This window comes from Calonectris borealis, chromosome 1 (genome assembly GCF_964195595.1).
Source record: "Calonectris borealis chromosome 1, bCalBor7.hap1.2, whole genome shotgun sequence".
In the NCBI taxonomy this organism is placed as follows: Eukaryota; Metazoa; Chordata; class Aves; order Procellariiformes; family Procellariidae; genus Calonectris; species Calonectris borealis.
This window is the reverse complement of record NC_134312.1, coordinates 118692995-118712673: the sequence shown is the minus strand read 5'-3', so window position 1 is coordinate 118712673 and position 19679 is coordinate 118692995. Positions and strand designations below refer to the sequence as shown.

At 38.5% G+C, this 19679-nt stretch overlaps 1 protein-coding gene across 4 annotated transcripts in view; it reads right to left on the bottom strand.

The window, feature by feature from the left end:
• MORC3 (MORC family CW-type zinc finger 3) overlaps positions 1-19679 on the bottom strand; it is a 30000-nt gene that overhangs the window by 2705 nt on the left and 7616 nt on the right. Inside the window, exons 3-16 of one of the 4 annotated variants that reach the window (XM_075172364.1) lie at positions 18531-18663; positions 17195-17409; positions 16771-16918; positions 14628-14775; positions 13273-13404; positions 12876-12995; positions 12343-12440; positions 7888-7992; positions 7655-7777; positions 7454-7528; positions 6561-6603; positions 5096-5283; positions 3681-4503; positions 3055-3218 (exon numbers count right to left, since the gene is read on the bottom strand). In XM_075172364.1, coding sequence (XP_075028465.1) covers positions 3055-3218; positions 3681-4503; positions 5096-5283; positions 6561-6603; positions 7454-7528; positions 7655-7777; positions 7888-7992; positions 12343-12440; positions 12876-12995; positions 13273-13404; positions 14628-14775; positions 16771-16918; positions 17195-17409; positions 18531-18663 — 2515 coding nt within the window. Of the gene's footprint in view, positions 1-3054; positions 3219-3680; positions 4504-5095; positions 5284-6560; positions 6604-7453; positions 7529-7654; positions 7778-7887; positions 7993-12342; positions 12441-12875; positions 12996-13272; positions 13405-14627; positions 14776-16770; positions 16921-17194; positions 17410-18530; positions 18664-19679 lie in introns of all 4 variants that reach the window. The other 3 variants (XM_075172380.1, XM_075172390.1, XM_075172372.1) reach the window with 3 other exon arrangements.

Sequence of the window (19679 nt, the reverse complement as noted above, 5' to 3'; positions counted from 1 at the left end):
TCTACCAGTTTTTCCAAAGCTGAGCCTCTCGAGTTTTAGTTTTGAAGGTGTATATTCCCTCAGTTTCAAACAAATACTAAGGGCTAAACTGAATTCAGCCTTTCCCAAAACAGATCAGAAATATTTCTGAATGCTTTTATTTAAGTTAGCAAATAAGCACTGGCACAATCCTTTATCCCATAACACCTTTTTATTTCTCAAAACAATATTAAACCCCAGTATTTTTATACATTTAGAAGCACAAACTACTAGTACCTATGGGAACAAAAGAAGACAAAAAGAAGAGAGAAGAAGAGAAGGCGAGAAAGTAGTTTGTCCAAAGGCTTTAAAATATAAAGAGGAAATAAGGTAAGAGTTATAGGACACGGAAAATGCTATGCCTCCTCTTTTTGCTTTCTTTGCTGGATCCCCTTGCTCTCTCCTCTTCCTGATCGAATTGCTTCCAGATCACCCATCCCTTCTCCTGAGCATTTCCTTCTACCATTAGTTCTTTTATTATCTCCAGTAGCCAGTCTTCACAGTGCCATCATATCCCAATAGGACTTGTGGTGGAAGTTACTTAGAAGTCCTGCATATGTTTGCTAATTCTTTTAGGAAGCACAAGTCAGATGCTGTAAGAAAATGAACCACTGGCAGATAAAGGGGACATTTAACCACAGGAAAATTGAGATTGAAAGGGGTCTCTGGAAATCATCCAAGCCCATTCTCCCCTCCTCGCCCCAACGCACATTCAAAGCAGGGCTAACTCAGATCAGATTGCTTAGGACCTTCTTATGTTTTACAAATCTCCAAAGATGGAGATTCCACAATCTCCTTGGGTCCCTTTTTCAGGGTTTGACTACCCTCACTGTGAACACTTTTTTCTCTAATATTTAAACAGAATTTCCCTTGTTGCAGCTTGTGCCTATTGCCTCTCATCCTATCACTGTGCTCTTCAGAAGAAGCTGGCTTCATCTTTTCTACACCCTCTCATTAGGCAGCAGAAGAGAGCAATAGGATTTCAAGGTAACCCACACTTTGTAAGGCTATTTCCCTCAGCTTCCCCTTCTATATCAGATGCTCCAGGCCCCCACCCATCTTGGTGGCCCTTCAGTAGACTTGCTCCAATATGCCAGTGTCATTCATATACCAGGGAGCCCAAAACTGGACACAATACTCCATGTTTGGTCTCACAATGCCCAATAGTAGGGAAGAATCACTTTTCTCAAACTGCTGGCTGAACTCTTGCCAATATAGCCCAGTAGGCATTGGGTTCTCCCACCACAAGAGTGCACTGCTGACTCACATGCAACTTTTAGTCCACCAGCATCACAGGCCATCTTCTTCCAAGCTGCTTTCCTATGAGTAGTCTCCAGCTTATTCAGCTGCATGGGGTATTTCCAATACAGGTGCAGAACTTTGCGGTTGCCTTTGTTCAATGTCCAGGAGGTTTCTTTCAGCCCATTTTTCCAATTTGTCAAGGTCCCTCCACAGCAGCCCTACCCTCCAGAGTATCCAATGGTTCCCTCCAATTTGATGTCATCATGAATTTACTGAGTTAATTTTGCTCTGTCATCTAGGCCAATGAAGGCATTAGCCATTACTGGCCTCGATACTGATCCATGAGCTCAGCAGTCTGGCCAATTTTGACCCACTTCCTAGTCACCCTACCCAAACCTCACAAACTTCGCTATCATGATATTATGGCAGCCCACATTGAAAGCTTTGCTAAAATGAAGGTCCACAGAGCTGGTCATCTCATTGTAAGAGGCAATGAGGCTGCAAAGGCATGATTCGCACTCATTAAATCCAGGCTGGTTGTTCCTGATCACTTTGACTATCATGGGGCTGCAGGTGGCTTCCAGGTAGATTTGCTCCATGGTCTTCCCAGGGACTGAGGCCACAATGACCAGCCTGTAGTTCTGCTTGTCCTAAATATGCTAAATATGGGCATGACGACTGCCTTTTCCAGGCATCAGGAACATCGACTGCCACAACCTTTTGAAGATATCATTGCAAGACCACCTCTCCATCAATTGGCCAGCTCCCTCTGATGCATCTTATCTGCTCCCATGGACCTGTGTACGTCGAATTTGCTTAAAACGTCGCTTAATTCAGACACCTTTTATTACAGGTAATGCTTCACTCCCTAAGATTACCACTTGGCTCAGGGAGCTGGGCAGCCAGAGGTCAGACCTTACCAGTAAAAAACAAGGTAAAGAAGATACTGGGTACTTCAGTAATTTGTGCCTCACGCACCTCATGTCCTTTGCTACTAAGCATCTGCCCCACTGAGCAGCAAGCCCACATTTTTCTTAGTTCTCCTGTTGCTGCTACTGCACTTACAGAAGTCTTTCTGGTTGCCCTCCACAGGCCTTGCCAGTTTTAACTCCAGCTGAGCTCTGGCTTTCAATTTCATCCTATATGCCCAGGCAGTGTGCCTATATTCCTGCTGGACTGCTCATCCCTACTTCCATCTGGTATGTGTACTTCTTCTATGTGTTTGCTATTTCTACTCAGTGAGAGCTGCAAGCTCTCTATTTGTAAGGTTAAACCCTCGTTTAGTTCAAAGATACACTCTGGCCATAAGCTAGGTCCACAGGATTGGTCTGCAGCAAGAAGTTCTTACAGGAAAAGTAAGTTTCAAAACCAAGCCCAAACTCTTTTCAGTAGAGTACTCTTGATCCAAGAAAGAAAAATAGAATATAAAAGTGAAGTTTGTCTACACAGCATAAGCTAATGAACACCCTCTTTCCTGCCTCCTTTCTTTCTCCTTGTTCTGCAAGTCATGTCTAGAAATTATATAACATTTTTTATATTTTAAGAAGTGTCAGTATGACGTTCTATTGTGCAATGGCCAACCCTGCCCACACAAATACCTAAATCATAAAAATAATTTAAATAAATCACTTGATAAAAAAAATGTTACCGAGGTAGGAGTCACAAGAGGCAGTAGAAAAGAATTCCAAGCATCACATTTTATTACATGATTATCAGACATGACCTTCATCAAGATGTTACAGATACAATCAAAATCTTGCTTGAAATATAATCTAGAAAGAACAAAATTGATACCTTTCTCCGTCAGAAAAATTTACAGAGTCTTCTACATTACTGGTGGTAGAATCATTTGCATGTGCTACTGCTTGTGGAATTGAAGCTTTTAACTGTGCGATTTCTGCTTTGAGTTCTTCACATTGACAGGCAATTTGACTTTTTTCCACTTCTAGTAGTTCAATCTGGCAAAAATAAAAATAGTTTTATATATCAAATAAAATTGTGGTGGATTAAAATAAAGACAACTTATACAAATTTAAATAATTTAACTTTGTTAAGTTGACTGCTTTTAAATAACTTTTCAGTGAGATTTTAAGATACGACAACCTAGACAAACTGCTTTAAAATAACCAGCTGTCAGCTGAACCACTGTATGTGTGCTCCCTTTAAGCCTGCTCAGTCAATCTTGTCTTGCAGTGAGACCACTCAGAGCCTTGCAGTCTCTCTCAAGTTTGCTTATTTCTATCTATGGAAGCAAAAAACCCAGAAGCTTCCAGGCTAATTTAGTATTTCTTCCCCCTTTTAGGTGGCTTGATTACTTAGTGGACTGAACTATACAACACATTGTGTACTAGAACTGCTATGAAACACCCATAAAAAAAAAAGTGTTAATTTGAAGGATATCACTGTTTTAACAAACATACCTCACTTTTGTATCTGTCTCTCTCAATGCTGCACTTGTCCAGTTGCCTGAAAACATCGTCCAGTTGCACAGCAATTTCATCTACCTCGCTCTTATTTTCACCATCAGCACATTTGCTGCATTCAGTTTTTAAGTTCTGCAGGGTACTGCATTGTTCCTTTAGTTTTGCTATTTCTTCTAAGGCCTGTTCATAGAGAATGGTCACTTCTGCCGAACTTCTTTCATGAATGTTTTCTTCTTCAAATGAAGAAATTGTCTCAGTTGACTGATGGCACATTTCTTTTTTTACATACTTATTATTCATTTCTAAAATCCTCTGTTCCAGTGTTTCTACTTGCTTGGTTAATACTTCACATTTGTTTTGGTACATTTCTTTTTCTTTGTTTAATAATTGCAGCTGATTTTTCAGTTCATTTCCAAGACCTACAGATGTCTCAGAAACATCATTAACATTGTGCTGTTTAGTTTCCATCTCTGCCTTGGGAACTTGAATATCGGTGTCATCTTCCACCTCCTCCTTTTTAACAACTAAGTTTGGGAGCTCTGTCTGTGTCGCTGAGGTCAACTGTTCACTTTTTGATTCTGAAGTAGTTGCACTGCAAGGTTCTCCGACATCACAGTTTTCTTTCTGCTTCTCCTCTTGATCCAAATTAATACATTCAGTTTTTACTACAGGAACATCAGAATCTGCTGAAGGCTTTGGAGTACTGCTCTCCTCTAAAATAATGACATCATCATCATCATGGCTGTTGAATGTTTTGTCATTTAATCGAGGTGTCTTTAAAGACACAGGTGTCACACAACTAGGTGTCTTCCGTTTAAGACTGAGGAGCAAAATATTAAACTGATTATTGTATTGCTCAAATACTGCGAAGTCATTTGTTTCAAACTATGTTTAGTGTTTCTATAAGCACTATTAAAAACTACTGCTCAATAACTAGAAAGGGATGTCTCCCTCCATATTATTTCAAGATGTGTAGCCAGAGTAAATACCTTTCCTGTAAAAACAAGTGGCTGACATCCACACACTAAATTATTACCTTCACACATTATTTTGAAACAGATCCAGACTCAGTATTTGTGGGAACACCCCCCTGCACCCATTCCTTAACCAACAGAGGTTAAGAAAAACATACTGTGGAGTGTGGTTAACACAATACAGTCTTTTCCTAAACAGACAAACCACTAAGCACTTTTCCTTGCCAGCGCACAGCATTTTTTTCTGCACTCACTTTTGTACTTCACAAGGTTTCTAGGTACCTTTAATCAACCTGCTGCTTCCTATACTCTCAAAAGTGACATATGAATTTTGGCAGCTATCACCTGAAGATGCGACTACATCCAACACCATCATTTTCATTAACAAGTTATTAATTTCAAAATAAATACGAATCTACTTTGTACAGGTTCACTAACCTGTTATCAGAATCAGAATGAGGTGAAGATACGGATCTATTTAAAATAAGCAGAGGTCTTTTGACAGAAGCATTTGATGTTTCTGGTAAAAGTGATCTTGGAACAGCTTCCTTTCCACTCACAGCTGAGAATGTTTTGAAGTCTTTACTTGAAGAAACAGGTGTTTTTAAAAACATTTCATTATTGATCTATAAGATAATATTAGTTAAGAATGAAAAGAAACAGACATTAGTAGATTCTTCAGAATAGGTTTAAGCTGTTCTCCTAACTATCTGCCAACACTTAAAATTCTGACTGACATTTCTTATGTATGGATCTGCTTGATCTGCTTGAACACAGGCTCAGTATTTTGCAATAAGAAAGGCTAACTAGACTCCACATTGCAAACCCCAGTTTTCTTAACTTAATGATTGCACAATGCCTCCCTGCAAACTCTACTGATGCATGTGAAGTATTTCCTTCATATTGGTTTAAGATATAAAACATACTAGATAACAGCAAGTTCTATATCATAATTACAGACTTCTGGCAGATTTCTCAGAGGACTTTGAATGCTGTACACCAGCTGCATACTCCTCTCCATGTTCAGATTTATCGCTGTCAAAAAGTATTCTTTCTCTAGATACAGCTATTTTAAAGTACCACGTAGAATCTCAGGCAAGAGCTTTTCCCAAGCTGTATCTCTGTCTGAAGACCAAACACAAAGTATGGGACAGCCATCTCTGTTAAAGCTGCTCATAATTAATTCAGTTTGTCTAAAATGAACAATACTTTGCTTTTAGAAATTACTTTTGTACTTGGCAGAAAAATTAATACAATGAAGTATATAGGTTAAACCAGCACCATGCAAAATCTCTTCTCCAGAAATCGAGTGATCTTAGGTTAGCACTTTACTTTGAAAGCAACTTAAGCTAAATCAAACTTAGGAAATTTGATTCTGAGTTACAATCTACACATTCTCATCACTCAACCATGTGCATTTAATTTGAATTTGAGTGCCTCCTTGCAAAAGTACAGCTACTGCAAGTCTGTCCATCCACACCCCCCACCGCAATTTTAAGGGCATCTTTACTTTCATATCCTCATCACGTGTCTCTACAACAAATCCACTTTCAATAATTAGATGTCATGCCATAAAAACAGGTACATGTGACTGACATCTTTTCCAGTACTATTTTGTGAGAGAGCTTTGTCCCTCTCTAACTCTTTCTTAAATACTACATAGAAAGCAATGGTGTATTTTTCCATCATCGGACAGCAAAGATAGGGGATTTTTCATTTACTAATAGCGAGCACAACCTGTACAGCCGTCAACACAAAACGAGATGTTGAACCAGTCAGTTGGCCACTAGCTAAAGCAAACTCTTAACTCAAAGCCTAGCCTATTCGATCAAACTGCATAGTATTGTTGCCAGCAAGAACAACTCTGCTACCGAAGTCAGTTCCTATCAACTTCAAGAGTTACCTGATGGCTGTACTCTAGTCGCTTCTTCAGTTTTTCCCTGTCTCTGCACAGCAGCAAGGAAAAAAGATTAAGAGCTTAGATTCAAAATGTTAATTCATTACAAAACCAAACAAACCTCAAAATCTAAAAGCAAACACAATACTCCTTATCTCAGCTAGATACAATAAAGTTCTAATGAACATATTCTGGTTTATTGAATGAAAATTTTCTGCATGAACTTAGAAGCTAGTATAGCTTAAAGTTAGCTTAACTTCAAACAAATTCTCTCTCAGATTAAGACTTATTTTAAAAAATTGAAAAAACCCAAACCTCCCACTTCTAGAATGCTAGCCAGCATTAGGTAAAATTACCCAAGTCAGTTTTTTCCCCCATACACCTTAGCTAAGAATCCTCTTATTCTTAAATAAATGTATTGAGGTATTCAGCTGCTTCAACGTGGACCTTGAAAATAATAGTTACCTAGACAAAGTCTCCTAACAGCCCTAGTAGCTTGCTTCTCTAACATCCCAAACTATCCTTATGCCACTTACTACTATGAAACAATGCCCTTCTTTGAGAACTGTACTTGAACATCAATTGCTGCATTGCTCCCCTTCATAGTTATTAAATGAGAGAGGCCACTTTTGTTATGACTTTCCCAATTTTGATTTAGGAGGGCAAACAGGTATTAAGTCAAAGAGAGAAATTTGAATGTAATGCCAACATGATAATAACAGAGAAAAGAACAGTGCTATTCATCTGTTCACTTCTACGATGAAGTCTTGATTTCAGGGCACTATTTTCTGGCTCACTATATTCCTGGAAGAGTTGCCATAGGTCAGAGAAAAGGGCATTTAGTTTTCACATTTCTTTTCTAGTGTTGAGACACTTGTAAGAAAGTCTCTAGTACTCACTTTTTCTTGTAAGTTTTCTCATATGTAGGATGTATTAAGTCATCGTCTTCTGGTTCTTCTGGCACATTACAATTCCTGAGTTAAGGAGGGAGTGAAAAAAAAAAAAAGGGCATCAGAAAGAGCTTAACATCCATATTTACAACAGGTGGTAAAATAAGAACTAAAAGCAGTACTTAGATATTCATCAAAATCTAATTTTACCGGAATTGTGGGTCAGGGTTCAGTGAGCAGTACCACTTTTCTGGCAAGTGCTCTATTCCATCTGGCAGCTTCCGCCATTTCAGACATGCATCACATTGTACCCATGTCTGATCAGGCTGTTTTCTGCAATGGAAAAAATATCAGAACTTTCACATGAAAAGTTCATTTTCATGACCAAGTGTAAAACAATAATAACAGTATGTAAAATTCTTCTATTTAGAAGCGATACTCACTGTATCTCCTCAACTGGCAAAGCTAATGGATATTCTTCGTTTTTCTTCGTTTTCATTTCATTCCAGTAATCATTAAGCTTTTCTCCTAATGCTGCTATTGTAAGTCTAAAAAGAAAAGTTTTTAGAAGACCACCTTAAATAATCAAATCCTAGCACAGAAAGAACCTTTATAAACTACAGTGAAAGAATAAATGTATGAACCACTCTAATATTTCTATTCGCACAACAATAAGCTTTTTGCTTTTAGAAAACCCTAGAAATTAGGAGTTGTGTGAAGTCATGTTTGTCAGCAAAGAAATTACTGGAAATATGAGTTGAAGCACAGACAAAGACTGAAATCAAGAGTGCTCAATTCAGAAGTGCTGTGAATGTACAGTGCAAACCCTGAAGCTACCTCACTAGTTCAGCCTCAATCATAGAGGAAACAAGTACAAAACCCCCTCTGTCAATCCAGTACCTAGCTGCGTATTTGCTGATGTTTCTGTACATCCATTAACTGCAGGTTCATGACTACTCTAAGTTGACGTACAACAATACTACATGGAGATTGCAAACATATGATCACGTTAATGTAGTATAAAGTCTACATGCTGCTAAAAGGAGCAGGCCAATCTTACCCTAGGTTAATTTTTAGCTGGATTAGTTTCCTGATCAGGGCTCATCATGCAGCTCAATGATTACTAGAGCTGGCACACACAGGAGGGAGTGGTGCAGAAGAGTAACAACAACAAGCCCCACAGGTGAGGTAGAGGTAAGACTGCCTCTTGTCAGCATGCTGAATTTACATCAAAGTAAAGTGGCTGGATAACCAGAGCCTGAAAGTCAGCCTGGCTTTTTCCAACACCTACACCACCCCGTCCCTTGCACTAACACAAACGTTTGTGCAGTGAACTAGTCTGACCTAGAGAGTTTTGATCTAGATCACCTCTGAATCCAAGTAATGAATTTCTGTGCCAAAAAAAGGAAGTACCACAAGGGCAGAAATGAGCAGCAATGCATGGATGGGATCACGTCTGTCTTCTGGAGAGGGAAGAAGGGCCGGTCAGCTTACACTGATCATGAAGTTACAGCATCAGTTTTATGTTTCTGTTCTGGGCCGGAAAGTTACCTTTTGAAAACCTGTAGCACTCTTTGTGGAAAAACCTTTACAAAAGATCTTTCAACTTTAGTACCTCTATGCCCACATTACAAGTGTTTTTAAAAAGAAACAGTAAAAAGCATTCAATGCTTACTGTGCCAGCCTGTGGGAACATAGGGCAAATCTTGGTCAACACAAATGACTATCCTACGGTGTTCCTAATTCCTCCCTCTCTGCCAAGGGAACTGTTAGCGCCACCGCACAGGAAATGGTTCAGGGAACATTTGTATTGAATAAACTAACACAAGAGCTATTTTCCAGTTTGACCAATTCCCTGATTTGCTTTACTATGTGTTCTCATTAACGGCTCTGCTAGCACAATGGTGGTAGAAACATGGGAACTGCTTAAAGCTGGCAATATCACTGCAAAGAGCAGCACAAACTGTGGGTATCATTTAAAGATATAGGCAGATTGAACCGTAGTGGCTGTAGCAGCTATCAGGCTTGCTGCTCCACCTCCAGAGGGCTGCTATTTAAACAGCAGGAATGACCAGATTTATCTTGCTATAGCCCCTTGATTGCTGCAATTAACAGCTCTGTTTATTACAGCACTCTGGTGTGGTTTCTGGGTTAACTTTATATGCAAGCTGCCTATAAACCAGCAATGCAGGAAAGGCATTGTGGACAGTTCAGGTTGCCAGTGGAAGCTGAACCACAACTGGTTGAAGGGCAAAACATGAAGCTTGAAAAAGGTAATTACTTCTCCTGCCAAAGTTTACCCCACCAAACCCCAGGGTTTGCAAGTCAATACCCTAAATTTCTAAGTCCACATTGAAAGCAAGCGTTAGGGCACATAGAAAGAAAGTGCCTGCTCCTTTAAGGGCATATGGTCAAAGGAGCCATAAACAAGAACATACACAGACAAACCTGACTGACAAGGGAGGTAGTGATAAGAACAAACCTGGTCAGTCACGCTAACTGGTAAGGATATGTGGAGTGTAAGAATGTTTATTTTTTCAGTTGGGAGGATAAGGAAAGGGAAGGAGACAAACACAGAGAGTCATAAAACCTGACCAATTAGCATTAACAAAGACAGTATCCAGAAACAAACCTAGTCAGTCACACTAATTGACACGCTATCAAGAAACTGCAGGCAAACTCGGATTTTGCAACTGATAAGGATGCAAACCTGAGGGTCCAGGATGTTCGAAGGGGGTCAGTGGAACTATGCCAACTGATGAGGCAACGTGCATGGGGAAGGAGGAGTAGGGAGGAACAAAAAGGGGGGTAGATAGAAAAGGGTATAAAAGGAGCTGGTTGCATGTAAAACAGGTTCAGTCAGTACAGTTGTCTGGCTGAGCCCTGTACCTGATCACCGCAGTCTGTCCTACCTTCTTGTATCTTCTTATTTAATATTTTCTTAACTCTCTACATAATCTCATTCTCTATCCCATGTGTATGGCAAGGACTAAGCGCCAGCTACTGGCGAGAGCTGTGTGTGTGGATTTGGTGCCAGCTCCTGGAGTTAAGATGAGGTGTGTGGTGTCAGCTACTGGAACAAATGGGGGGTCTCAGCTGCCACCCACTGAGGCAGGAAGGGTGTGTCCCCCAAAAGCCAGCTCCTGCAGTGGACCAGCATGAGTGAGAGGCTCAGCACTGGCAGCTGGAGCAAGACTGTGGGTCACAGCTCGTATGCCTGGTGGTGGCTGCTGGGGGATGAATGTCTGCATCTTCCCCAGTCCTGGTGTGCATGAAGCGTGCACGTGTATTTGCTAACAAACTCCAAACTGGACTCAGCAGTGAATAAGGAGGCCCCAGGTCCAGGCAGGGGTATCAGGCAGGCAAGGGTCTGTGCTGGTATACCCAGGGGGACTTGCAAATATGGCGTGTCCGTGGTACGAGTGTGTGAGTGCACACATGTTTACTAGTGAACATCAAACTGCACTAGGCAGCGTGTAGAAGACCCACGAAGTGGGTAAGAGGGCCTGGGATCCAGGCAGAGGGGCTGTGCCAGTACTCAGGGGATCCACAAATGTACATGTGCTTGTGAACCGAGAGTGTCATGTGTGTGCCTTCATTAGTGAGCTTCTATCTCTACCAGCTGAAAAGGAGGAAGGGGACTTGGCTGTTTTATGAGTCCTATATCATAGAATCTATGATTCTACGATTCTATGACTTGGCTGTTTATGTTTTACGCGAGTCCTATATGGAGGGGCACTTTGTCTCTGGCAGTCTGTGTAACCAGCCACATCAGTGTCCTCTGTGTATGTCCCTGGGACACGTGCTCAGCTTTGCTGCTGGTTGAACCTGCAAACAGGAAAGTGGCAGTTGCGTCCCTCAGCCTGGGCAGAAACCCTGGGTCACCAGGCTGGGCTCCAGTGGCTGGGCAGGAGGGAGTCCTGGGACAGAGCTCCTGGAGGAGGTGGCTACTCCTAATACCCCTTAACACAAAGCAGCACAGAAAACAGAAAACAGCCTTGTCATCATGAAAGGAAAGCGAGGAATGGAGTGGAACAATTCTTGAGGTTTGTATTCAGGAAATTTTCCCTGGACAGTTTTTATACCTCAGCCTGAAAACTGCTGAGGTAACTCATCCCCTCGAACCCTTCCTCCCCCACATGCCTCCTTCCACAATGCCAGCACAACTGATTCACAGCAGAGCAGTGTAAACAGACTAGGAAATTCACCTGGCTTAAAAACAATTATCATCTCTGAAAATTTTAAGTCAGACTAGATTCCCAGTCTGGTTCACAGTTTAACTACAGGAAATATCACACTAGATACTGACTGATGGGATGGATGCAGATATGTGAAAGAGTGGCAACCCTGAGTTAGAAATAAAAACTGAATGTCCCAAATCACTGCTGCCTTCAGGATGTCAGGTATTTTAAATGCTCTATCAGGTAGCAGAGGATTTGAGGGCATTCAAGTCCGCTCTTAGGACAAAAACTGAAAAGGGCTCAAAAATATCCAACAAAGCCTTTCCAAAAAAAGACCAAACAAAAATTGTTATGAAAAAAGTTAGTAGTGTGGGATTCATGTATCACAATTTTAGTCGTGTGCCATACAAATATCCACATCTCAGTGAGTTATTCTGTGCTCATTTTACAATCAGTGAGGGGCAGAATTGCAGCCAACCACTTTTAGAGCACTTGCTTTAAAGTGATGTGTATGATACTCTAGACTTCACGATGAAAACAGTATAACCAGTGTAAATGTAAACATCCCACCCCTACTGTTCAGAACAGTCACGCAGTTTAATGATGGGACATAAACTTTTATTCTTACTACTTAGAAAAGAAGAAGCCTTTATCGTCAAGTATTTCACAGTGAACAACACTATTCAATAGGAAGCCTACATAAAAATATACATTTACCTGTATTCATTTGTGTAGTCAAAATCTTGTTTGTTATGAGTTGGTTTTAGGAAGTTGCATTCAATAATCCCAACTACACCAACACCCATGTTGTTTGCCTGTAAGAAATTAAGATCTATCAGGAAAAACAACATATATTCTATGCCAATACTGCAAGAGTTTGTCAGATGCAATTATAAGCTATATATACTAGGTAAAAACAATTTTCTGGCTTACGACTCCTCTGCAAAAAGAAACTTGACACAAACCCCCTAAATAAAAAAAAAAAAAAAATCTTCTGTTCCATCCCTCTTTTTGTCCTGAAAGATATGTTCAGGCCCATATTTTGTGTATCAAGCTTAGTTTCAAAAAAACCATTAAAAATTGTATTAAATTGTATGCCGTTGTTTTAACTGCTGCACAAATTTAAAAAGGTGGTTTTATAAAGGATACATCGATATTCTAGTTTCCATCTGTATTCTTTTTTAAAATCAGTGTTTGACTGAAAATTATTTCTAAGGGTGTTAAAATATTTTTGAGCTTTAACTTCTTACCTTTAACTGACAGCCAACTCTTTCATAAGCTTTGATGAGTCTGTTTTTATGGTACATCATTATTCCATAATGATCTTTGTTTCTGCAGTTAAATCCAAAAGTAATTCTTACTGTTTTAGCCTTTTACCAGATATTAAGGAAAAATCTGGTTAATCTCACGTAACACAAAAATATAGTTACTCTGAGTGTTCATTTTCAACTGGGTCCTGGAACTTTCTTTTTTTACATTGAGATAATTCCTTCAGTATGTCTTTACAAAAAAACCAAAAACCAAACAAACAAAGAAAAAGGTCACGTAAGTATAACTGCAACATACCCAGCAGAATCCAGATAGCTTACATGAAAAGTCACATCATTAAATTCAGTGTGCAATGATGTAAATATTAGCAAAGGATACATTCAAAAATTTTGGCCTATATATATCACTTTCAATGAAGGCAAGGCTTTTGGAAACCAGCTGTGTTTTCACTTTTTGTCCTCGCAGAATGATCTGCATTGTTGGCTTCAGATACAAAATACTGCAATAAGCCTACAAAACACACAGTAACTCCTGTTATTAAAAAAAAAACCCAAAACCTCAAGATATGAATATTTTACAATACACGTTATGTTTAGGAAGACAAACTCAAGTTTTAATTAAATTTTATGAAACGTGTTTTTTCCCAACTGGAATCCAGAAAAATAGGAAATGCAAGTGTGCATAATAAGCATACATATAATCACAAATTAAATGAACAGCAATTGAAGGACAACTTTTATGAACATGACAAGTTAACCAGGTGTCTGAAGATGCAGTTTTACCAATAAAAGAGCTCTCAAACACACAACCCTCTTTCTTATCCCCTATTGAGAGCCTAAAAATTCTACTAAAAACTTTAAAATAACAAACAAAAGCGTGTTAACTTTGTTCCAAGCGACTGCATATTATCATAGCTTGATAATAGCTATGCAATCTTCTTATAAACGTGTAGATCTATGAATTTTAATTTGCATTTCATTTATCATTATATTTTACAACTTCTAATAATTGAAGTGGACATAGGAACTTCAGCAAGTCTTAGACTAATTGAAGGTTTTAGTTCAATTGGAATAATACTTCTGAGTATTATCCACAAGAAGTGCCCAGAACACCTAGTAATTTCAGATGCACTTTCTTACAAAAAGAAGCCTTCAAAGGTTATGAATCAACAGTGGAGACAATGGCAGTATCAATTAGCCTACAGAAAAGCCTTGTGCCTGTCGGCATACATGTATTCAAACCACAGAGCTGCTTCCTTTACCTCTTTTTCAAACCTAGAAATGACACTTTGCCAACCAAAACCTGTTTTAAAAGATCCACATGAGCATAGCATCAGTACTATATGCATGTATACCTGCACTACAATGGAATGTTTATTCTGTTGACAACCACATCCACCCACCCCTATTTATTTTCTGAAGCTACTGATTGCATTTCCTTCTTACTCCTTAGTGGATAATGATGGCTACATTTAACAGCAAAAGTTATTTGCAAGACTACATAAACCCCAGTAATTTTCTTCTAAATAAACAGCAAACGTTTATGCAAGTTCACAAATACATTCCACCTTCAATTTTCAAAATTAATGTTGACATATTGCCCTAACATTTAAATTCTGACATTTGTCCTCCCCCCAATCAACATTTCTGTAGTACAGTACATTATATTAAAACAAAAACATATACCCTCCAACTTCCAAAAAAAAAAAAAATTTTAAAAAGTGTTATACATACTCGCAGTGAGTAGTCACTTTCTGGAACAATCTGGTCCAGTCTCTCTTGTTTTTTATATCCTCTTTTGCCTGTTTCATCTAAGTCTTCTGGAATTCTGATGTCATATTTATCCTTGTCAAAGTCAAACTCTGTTTTTTCATTTTTATCTCTAAGAAATAAGGTTAAAAAAAATACTAATTATGGTATTATGGGGAAAAAAAAGCCAGATAAGATATTGTGGTGGACTCATCAGGTATCACAAAGATGCAAGAGAAAGGGAATTCCTTTGAGCCATGGTGGTTTTCTTCACAGATTTGCTAAAATTCACATAAACAAAGTTTACCGCTTCCTTTCTAATACCCAAGGAATACAAGAGAAGTGATAGCAAGTGAGACATTCATGAATTCTAACTTAATTCTAAACATGCCACACTTCAAAAGTAAAAGCAGTCAGTATCAGCTTTAAATTCTGGATGGACCAAGACACACACTCCTAAATGCAAAGTTTCTAAACACTACAAATTGCCTTCCTAAGATTTTTAATGCTGCAAAAATGACACCACAGCTTTCCAACTCAATAATTATCACAATTTCTTATGGCACCACTCACCAGATGTATACACTATATTTAGTTGTAGATGTATACACTGCAGTATACTTTGCACAACATTGAGATATATTATAGTTGGCATAAATATTCCAGAAATAAAGTCTTTTAATACTGAGAGCGCTCTGTTTTTTAAGTAGATTCAATTACAACATATTAGAAAGAACATGAAGTCCCCCAAAAGTGTTCTCTCCCACAACTTCCCATGAATACACTCCAAAATTCAGAACATGAAAGTTATCCTGCTTAGTCAGCAGAGTTCACTGTATTTTCTTTTGCTTAAGCAATGAAGTGATGCACATTCCTAAAAATGTTCACACCTAAAAATAAATGAAAGTCTACCTGGGCAATGCAAATCAGTTTCTGAAGTGTAAAGGAGGTGAAGTTTTTCTTATGGAGCAGGCGGCAAGGGGAAACAACCAGAATTAGTAATACATTTGTTACCTCCAGCTTTCTTGTATTAAAATCTCCTAAGCTAAAAGTGATTCAGGGCTCTAATATGCACAAGAAATTAATGAAATAAAAAACCTCCAAAGTTTTCACCTGCTATAATTGACCAAGATCTTTTTTACCCTGTAACATTTAATCTATACTCATCCAGGTGTGGTTTCCTGCCCCCCCTCCTCCCCCGCCCTTTTTCTGATGGGCAACAACAAAGATAAGAAACTGAAAAACAAGCTAGTTTCTTGCCAAATCCACAGGACTGAAACAGTTCAAAATTGCTTCCTATGGATACCTTGTTATTTCAGGTATTTAAAACTACAGCAAACTAAACACTTAAGAACATAGTTCAAGACAACATCTTCCCAACCAATTAGTGCCATCACAGTTAAAGGCATGCTAAAGCTTTTCTGGACAGACCGTCAGACAGGTTCCCTGCTAATAAGGCAGCAAAGATGGAAGCGAAAGGGAAAGAAGGTGGGAAGTGATGACACCCATCTGCCACTGCTACAGCAACAGCTGTTTAAAAAAAAAACAAACCAAAAAGCAACACACAAGTCAAAGCTAGAAAAGGCTGCAAATTTATACTGCCGTGAACAATCCCACAGAGGCAAGTAGATAAGTAAGATAAATACACACAACTATATTTACTTGGATTTCTATTTATTTTATGATAGACAGTTAAAAAATTTAGAAAGGTCTAGACCCCTCTAGCAAAGCACTGCTGACTCCAAACTTAAAAAGCCAGTAATACTTGCCTGTACATGCAAATATTTTTGATTTAATTTTTGCAATCATAATTTCATAGGTCTGAAATAACAGATTTAAAATTTATCTATTTCAATTCCCCTCTTGCAAAAGCAACAGTATCTTATCAAAGGAAAATATGAAGTCCTTTACATTCTCCTTCCTTCTGCTTTGTTACTTGAGATACCAGCAACAATTCTCATGCAACACTACAGCCCTTCAATCATGCGAGTTTGAGTCTAGTTTCCCAGTTACAGCTAACTACCCACAGTCTTTTGCAATTATTCTACAAAAAACCCTTGCATGTTTGCATACACTGAAAGATAACATAAACTAAATGAGAGATGTAAGAGACTGGACTTCATCTTACCTTCTAAGATTCCAAATGATAATTCTTGTTCCTTTTTTGCCTATTATAGCATCTAGCTCTGCCAGTAATTTCTCCTCAGTAGAAAATAAAGAATGTGTTAAGATGGCCTTCAGGCTGTTTTTGGATTCTGTTGGATCACTTATCTGCCGTAAGCGTTATGTTAAGGAGAGTAACTTTGAATGAAGTAAGCTTTCAGAAGATGAGGAAACTTCTGCAACAGTATCCTGTACTCATTCACAGGTTCTCATTCCACATCTCAGAGCTCCTACAAATTTAAAGGCTTTAACAAATTATAGCCTTCTTTGCATCTTACAATTTATTTTGGGTATCCATAAGACTAGACAAGGAGATTTCCTTTACTGATACTATCATCAAATTTTGCACGTACCCACAACTTTTCATTCAGAAATTGTTGAAAGGATATGTTGGTTGTTGAACGTCACTATAGGAACCATGACATGTTCTGCTTTTGTGACTTCAAGGAAAGTCTGAGATAACAGGCCCACACTCAGGGTTTCTCCATTCTTGGTGAAGACTATTGCATCTTTTCCCAGGCGCATGGACCCTGATTTAAACCCATTTCCATACAGTCCCACTGGAACACGGCCATTCATCACAGATTTCTCACTGAAGCCAAAGCTGAAACATGAAAACATTAGAAGAGTGTAAAAAGCCCTATAGAATTTGAAAACCCAGAAGATGCATGCAAGACTTACCAAATTAAACTTAAACATGAGTTAATCTCGTTTTAGAGATCAGGGACTACTGTACAATTAAACAATGTACAGTTAGGCAAATCCTGAAAGTTACTCATATAACGTTGCTAAAGCCACACTGCAAGAATTCAGGGGAATTTAATTGCATTTTTAAGTATAGAAAAGAAATATCATCTGGCTGGAATTATGCAATAAGCATTCTTACGGGATTTTAATAGTTATCCTGTGGCTTCACAATAAATAATAAGAAAAGCCCCTAAAACGTTTTTTCCCCCTCCATGTGCTTGAAAATGTGTGATCTACAAATTTTCCACTAGTAACTACACATTACATTTAAAGAAAAACAGGTAACTGTATATGGAACACGGAATTCAGCAAGCAAGCTATTAATGATGGTATCTAACAGAAAAGAAAAATAAGTTTGAATTCAAGTTTGCTCAAGTTTAAACCCAGAGATTTATCTGCAGGCAGAGCAATCTTTCATACTAAATGAGCAATTGAACGGCAACCTCTTTGCTAACTGTAGAAACAAACGCTGCAGAAAGATCTGTTCAAACCCTATAAAATATTTAAAGGTAAATAGACAAACCACATCAATATAATTATCATTCCCTTAAGTTTTCCACAATACCTTCTATTTTCAGTACTCCAGAAGGTTTGAACTGAATCTCCCTTTTTGTCTTGCTTGCTAACTTAAACTAAAGCAATCTTAAATAAAGAAAAAAAAACATACTAAGCTCTCCTTAGCTCCACTAAAGAGCACTACAAAGAGTTTACACAGCACAACCACTGCATGGAAAGTTAAATGGGAAGGTTGACAGAAAGGATAAAAGGAAATTATGAGATAAAAATACACTGACAAAGTTGTGTGAAAGTTTTACTAGCATCTGTCTATTCTGGAGTCTTACTTGGATAATCGCTCACTTTCAGAAATGTTAAGTTTATGAACAAAATTAGTTGATTACATCTGAGAAAAAGGAATAAGCTGAGCAGTAACAGAACTGGAATTTTTACAAGAAAAATATTGCGAAAGAGGTTATCCACCTTAGCATTTTGTGCAGCTTCTCTGAGTTCATACCATTTCCATTATCAGTGAACGTCAAGCATATATTGTCGTTTATCACTGTTTTGTCTATCCATATCTGTTTAGCGCTCACATCTGGATCATAGGCATTATCTGAAGAGAAAGAAAGCAAACAAGGGTGGGATACTAAAAAGCAAAAATTAAACAGTTTAAGTTTGAACATATTTCAAAGTGTTTGATTCCAGTGAAGACGTCAGATAGTAACTCTTCCAAAGTTACTTAAATCCATTTGTAGCACACAACAGAGCCTTATCGAATAGGAATACATATATAATCAATCTGCCGAATGTTAAGTCTTGCAACATTGCCAAACAGCTATATGGAATAGCTATCCCTAACTTTATTATCGTGCTACGCTTGCACATATGTTTATTTGGTGAATATGGCAGCTTAACATAGTTCCCTAATCGTGAGCCTATGACCCTGAAGAGTCACATGCTAAACTAATGGAGCTCTAAAATTGTGGCCATTTTTCAGCTCTGCAGTTAAGTGTGTAATATAGTTGCAGAAATTTTGTGCAGGCACAGATACAGATTTCTCAGCTAAGTCACTGAATATTAGTTAACTTTTGCACAGAAGCAAGAAGCCATAGTTTTTAATAAAGTAAACGTTACACTAAAACCTAAGTCTCCTAAAATACTATCTTCTTTAGAGATGACAACACTAAATCAAAACATTACAATGAAACAGCTGCATCAAAACCTGGCAAACCTTGCCTGAAAACAACACACAATTTCCCAGCTATTACAGATGACAACAGAGGCAAAAATTTAGGTGGAGATGAGTAGCTCAAATGTGAGAATAGAAAATGAAATCAAGACAAGTTTCTACTTTCGTTTCCTGTCTCCCAAGCAGCTGTTGCAGTATGTACTTTCTCCACGCAAACATCTCTTCTGACTGGCTCTCAAGGGGCTAGGTTAGTGCCCACAATGCAGACAATGACACATCACTAATATACATGGCTGCAACAACATCTTACCTGCTGTGGGCCTGCGGGCTTTTTCATTGGGAAATCAAATTTGAAATACTATCACAACTTCAGATAATCAAATTTGAGACACTAAAAAAAAGCAAGCAAAAAAAGCCCAACTAAAGCCCAACTCCCTGTA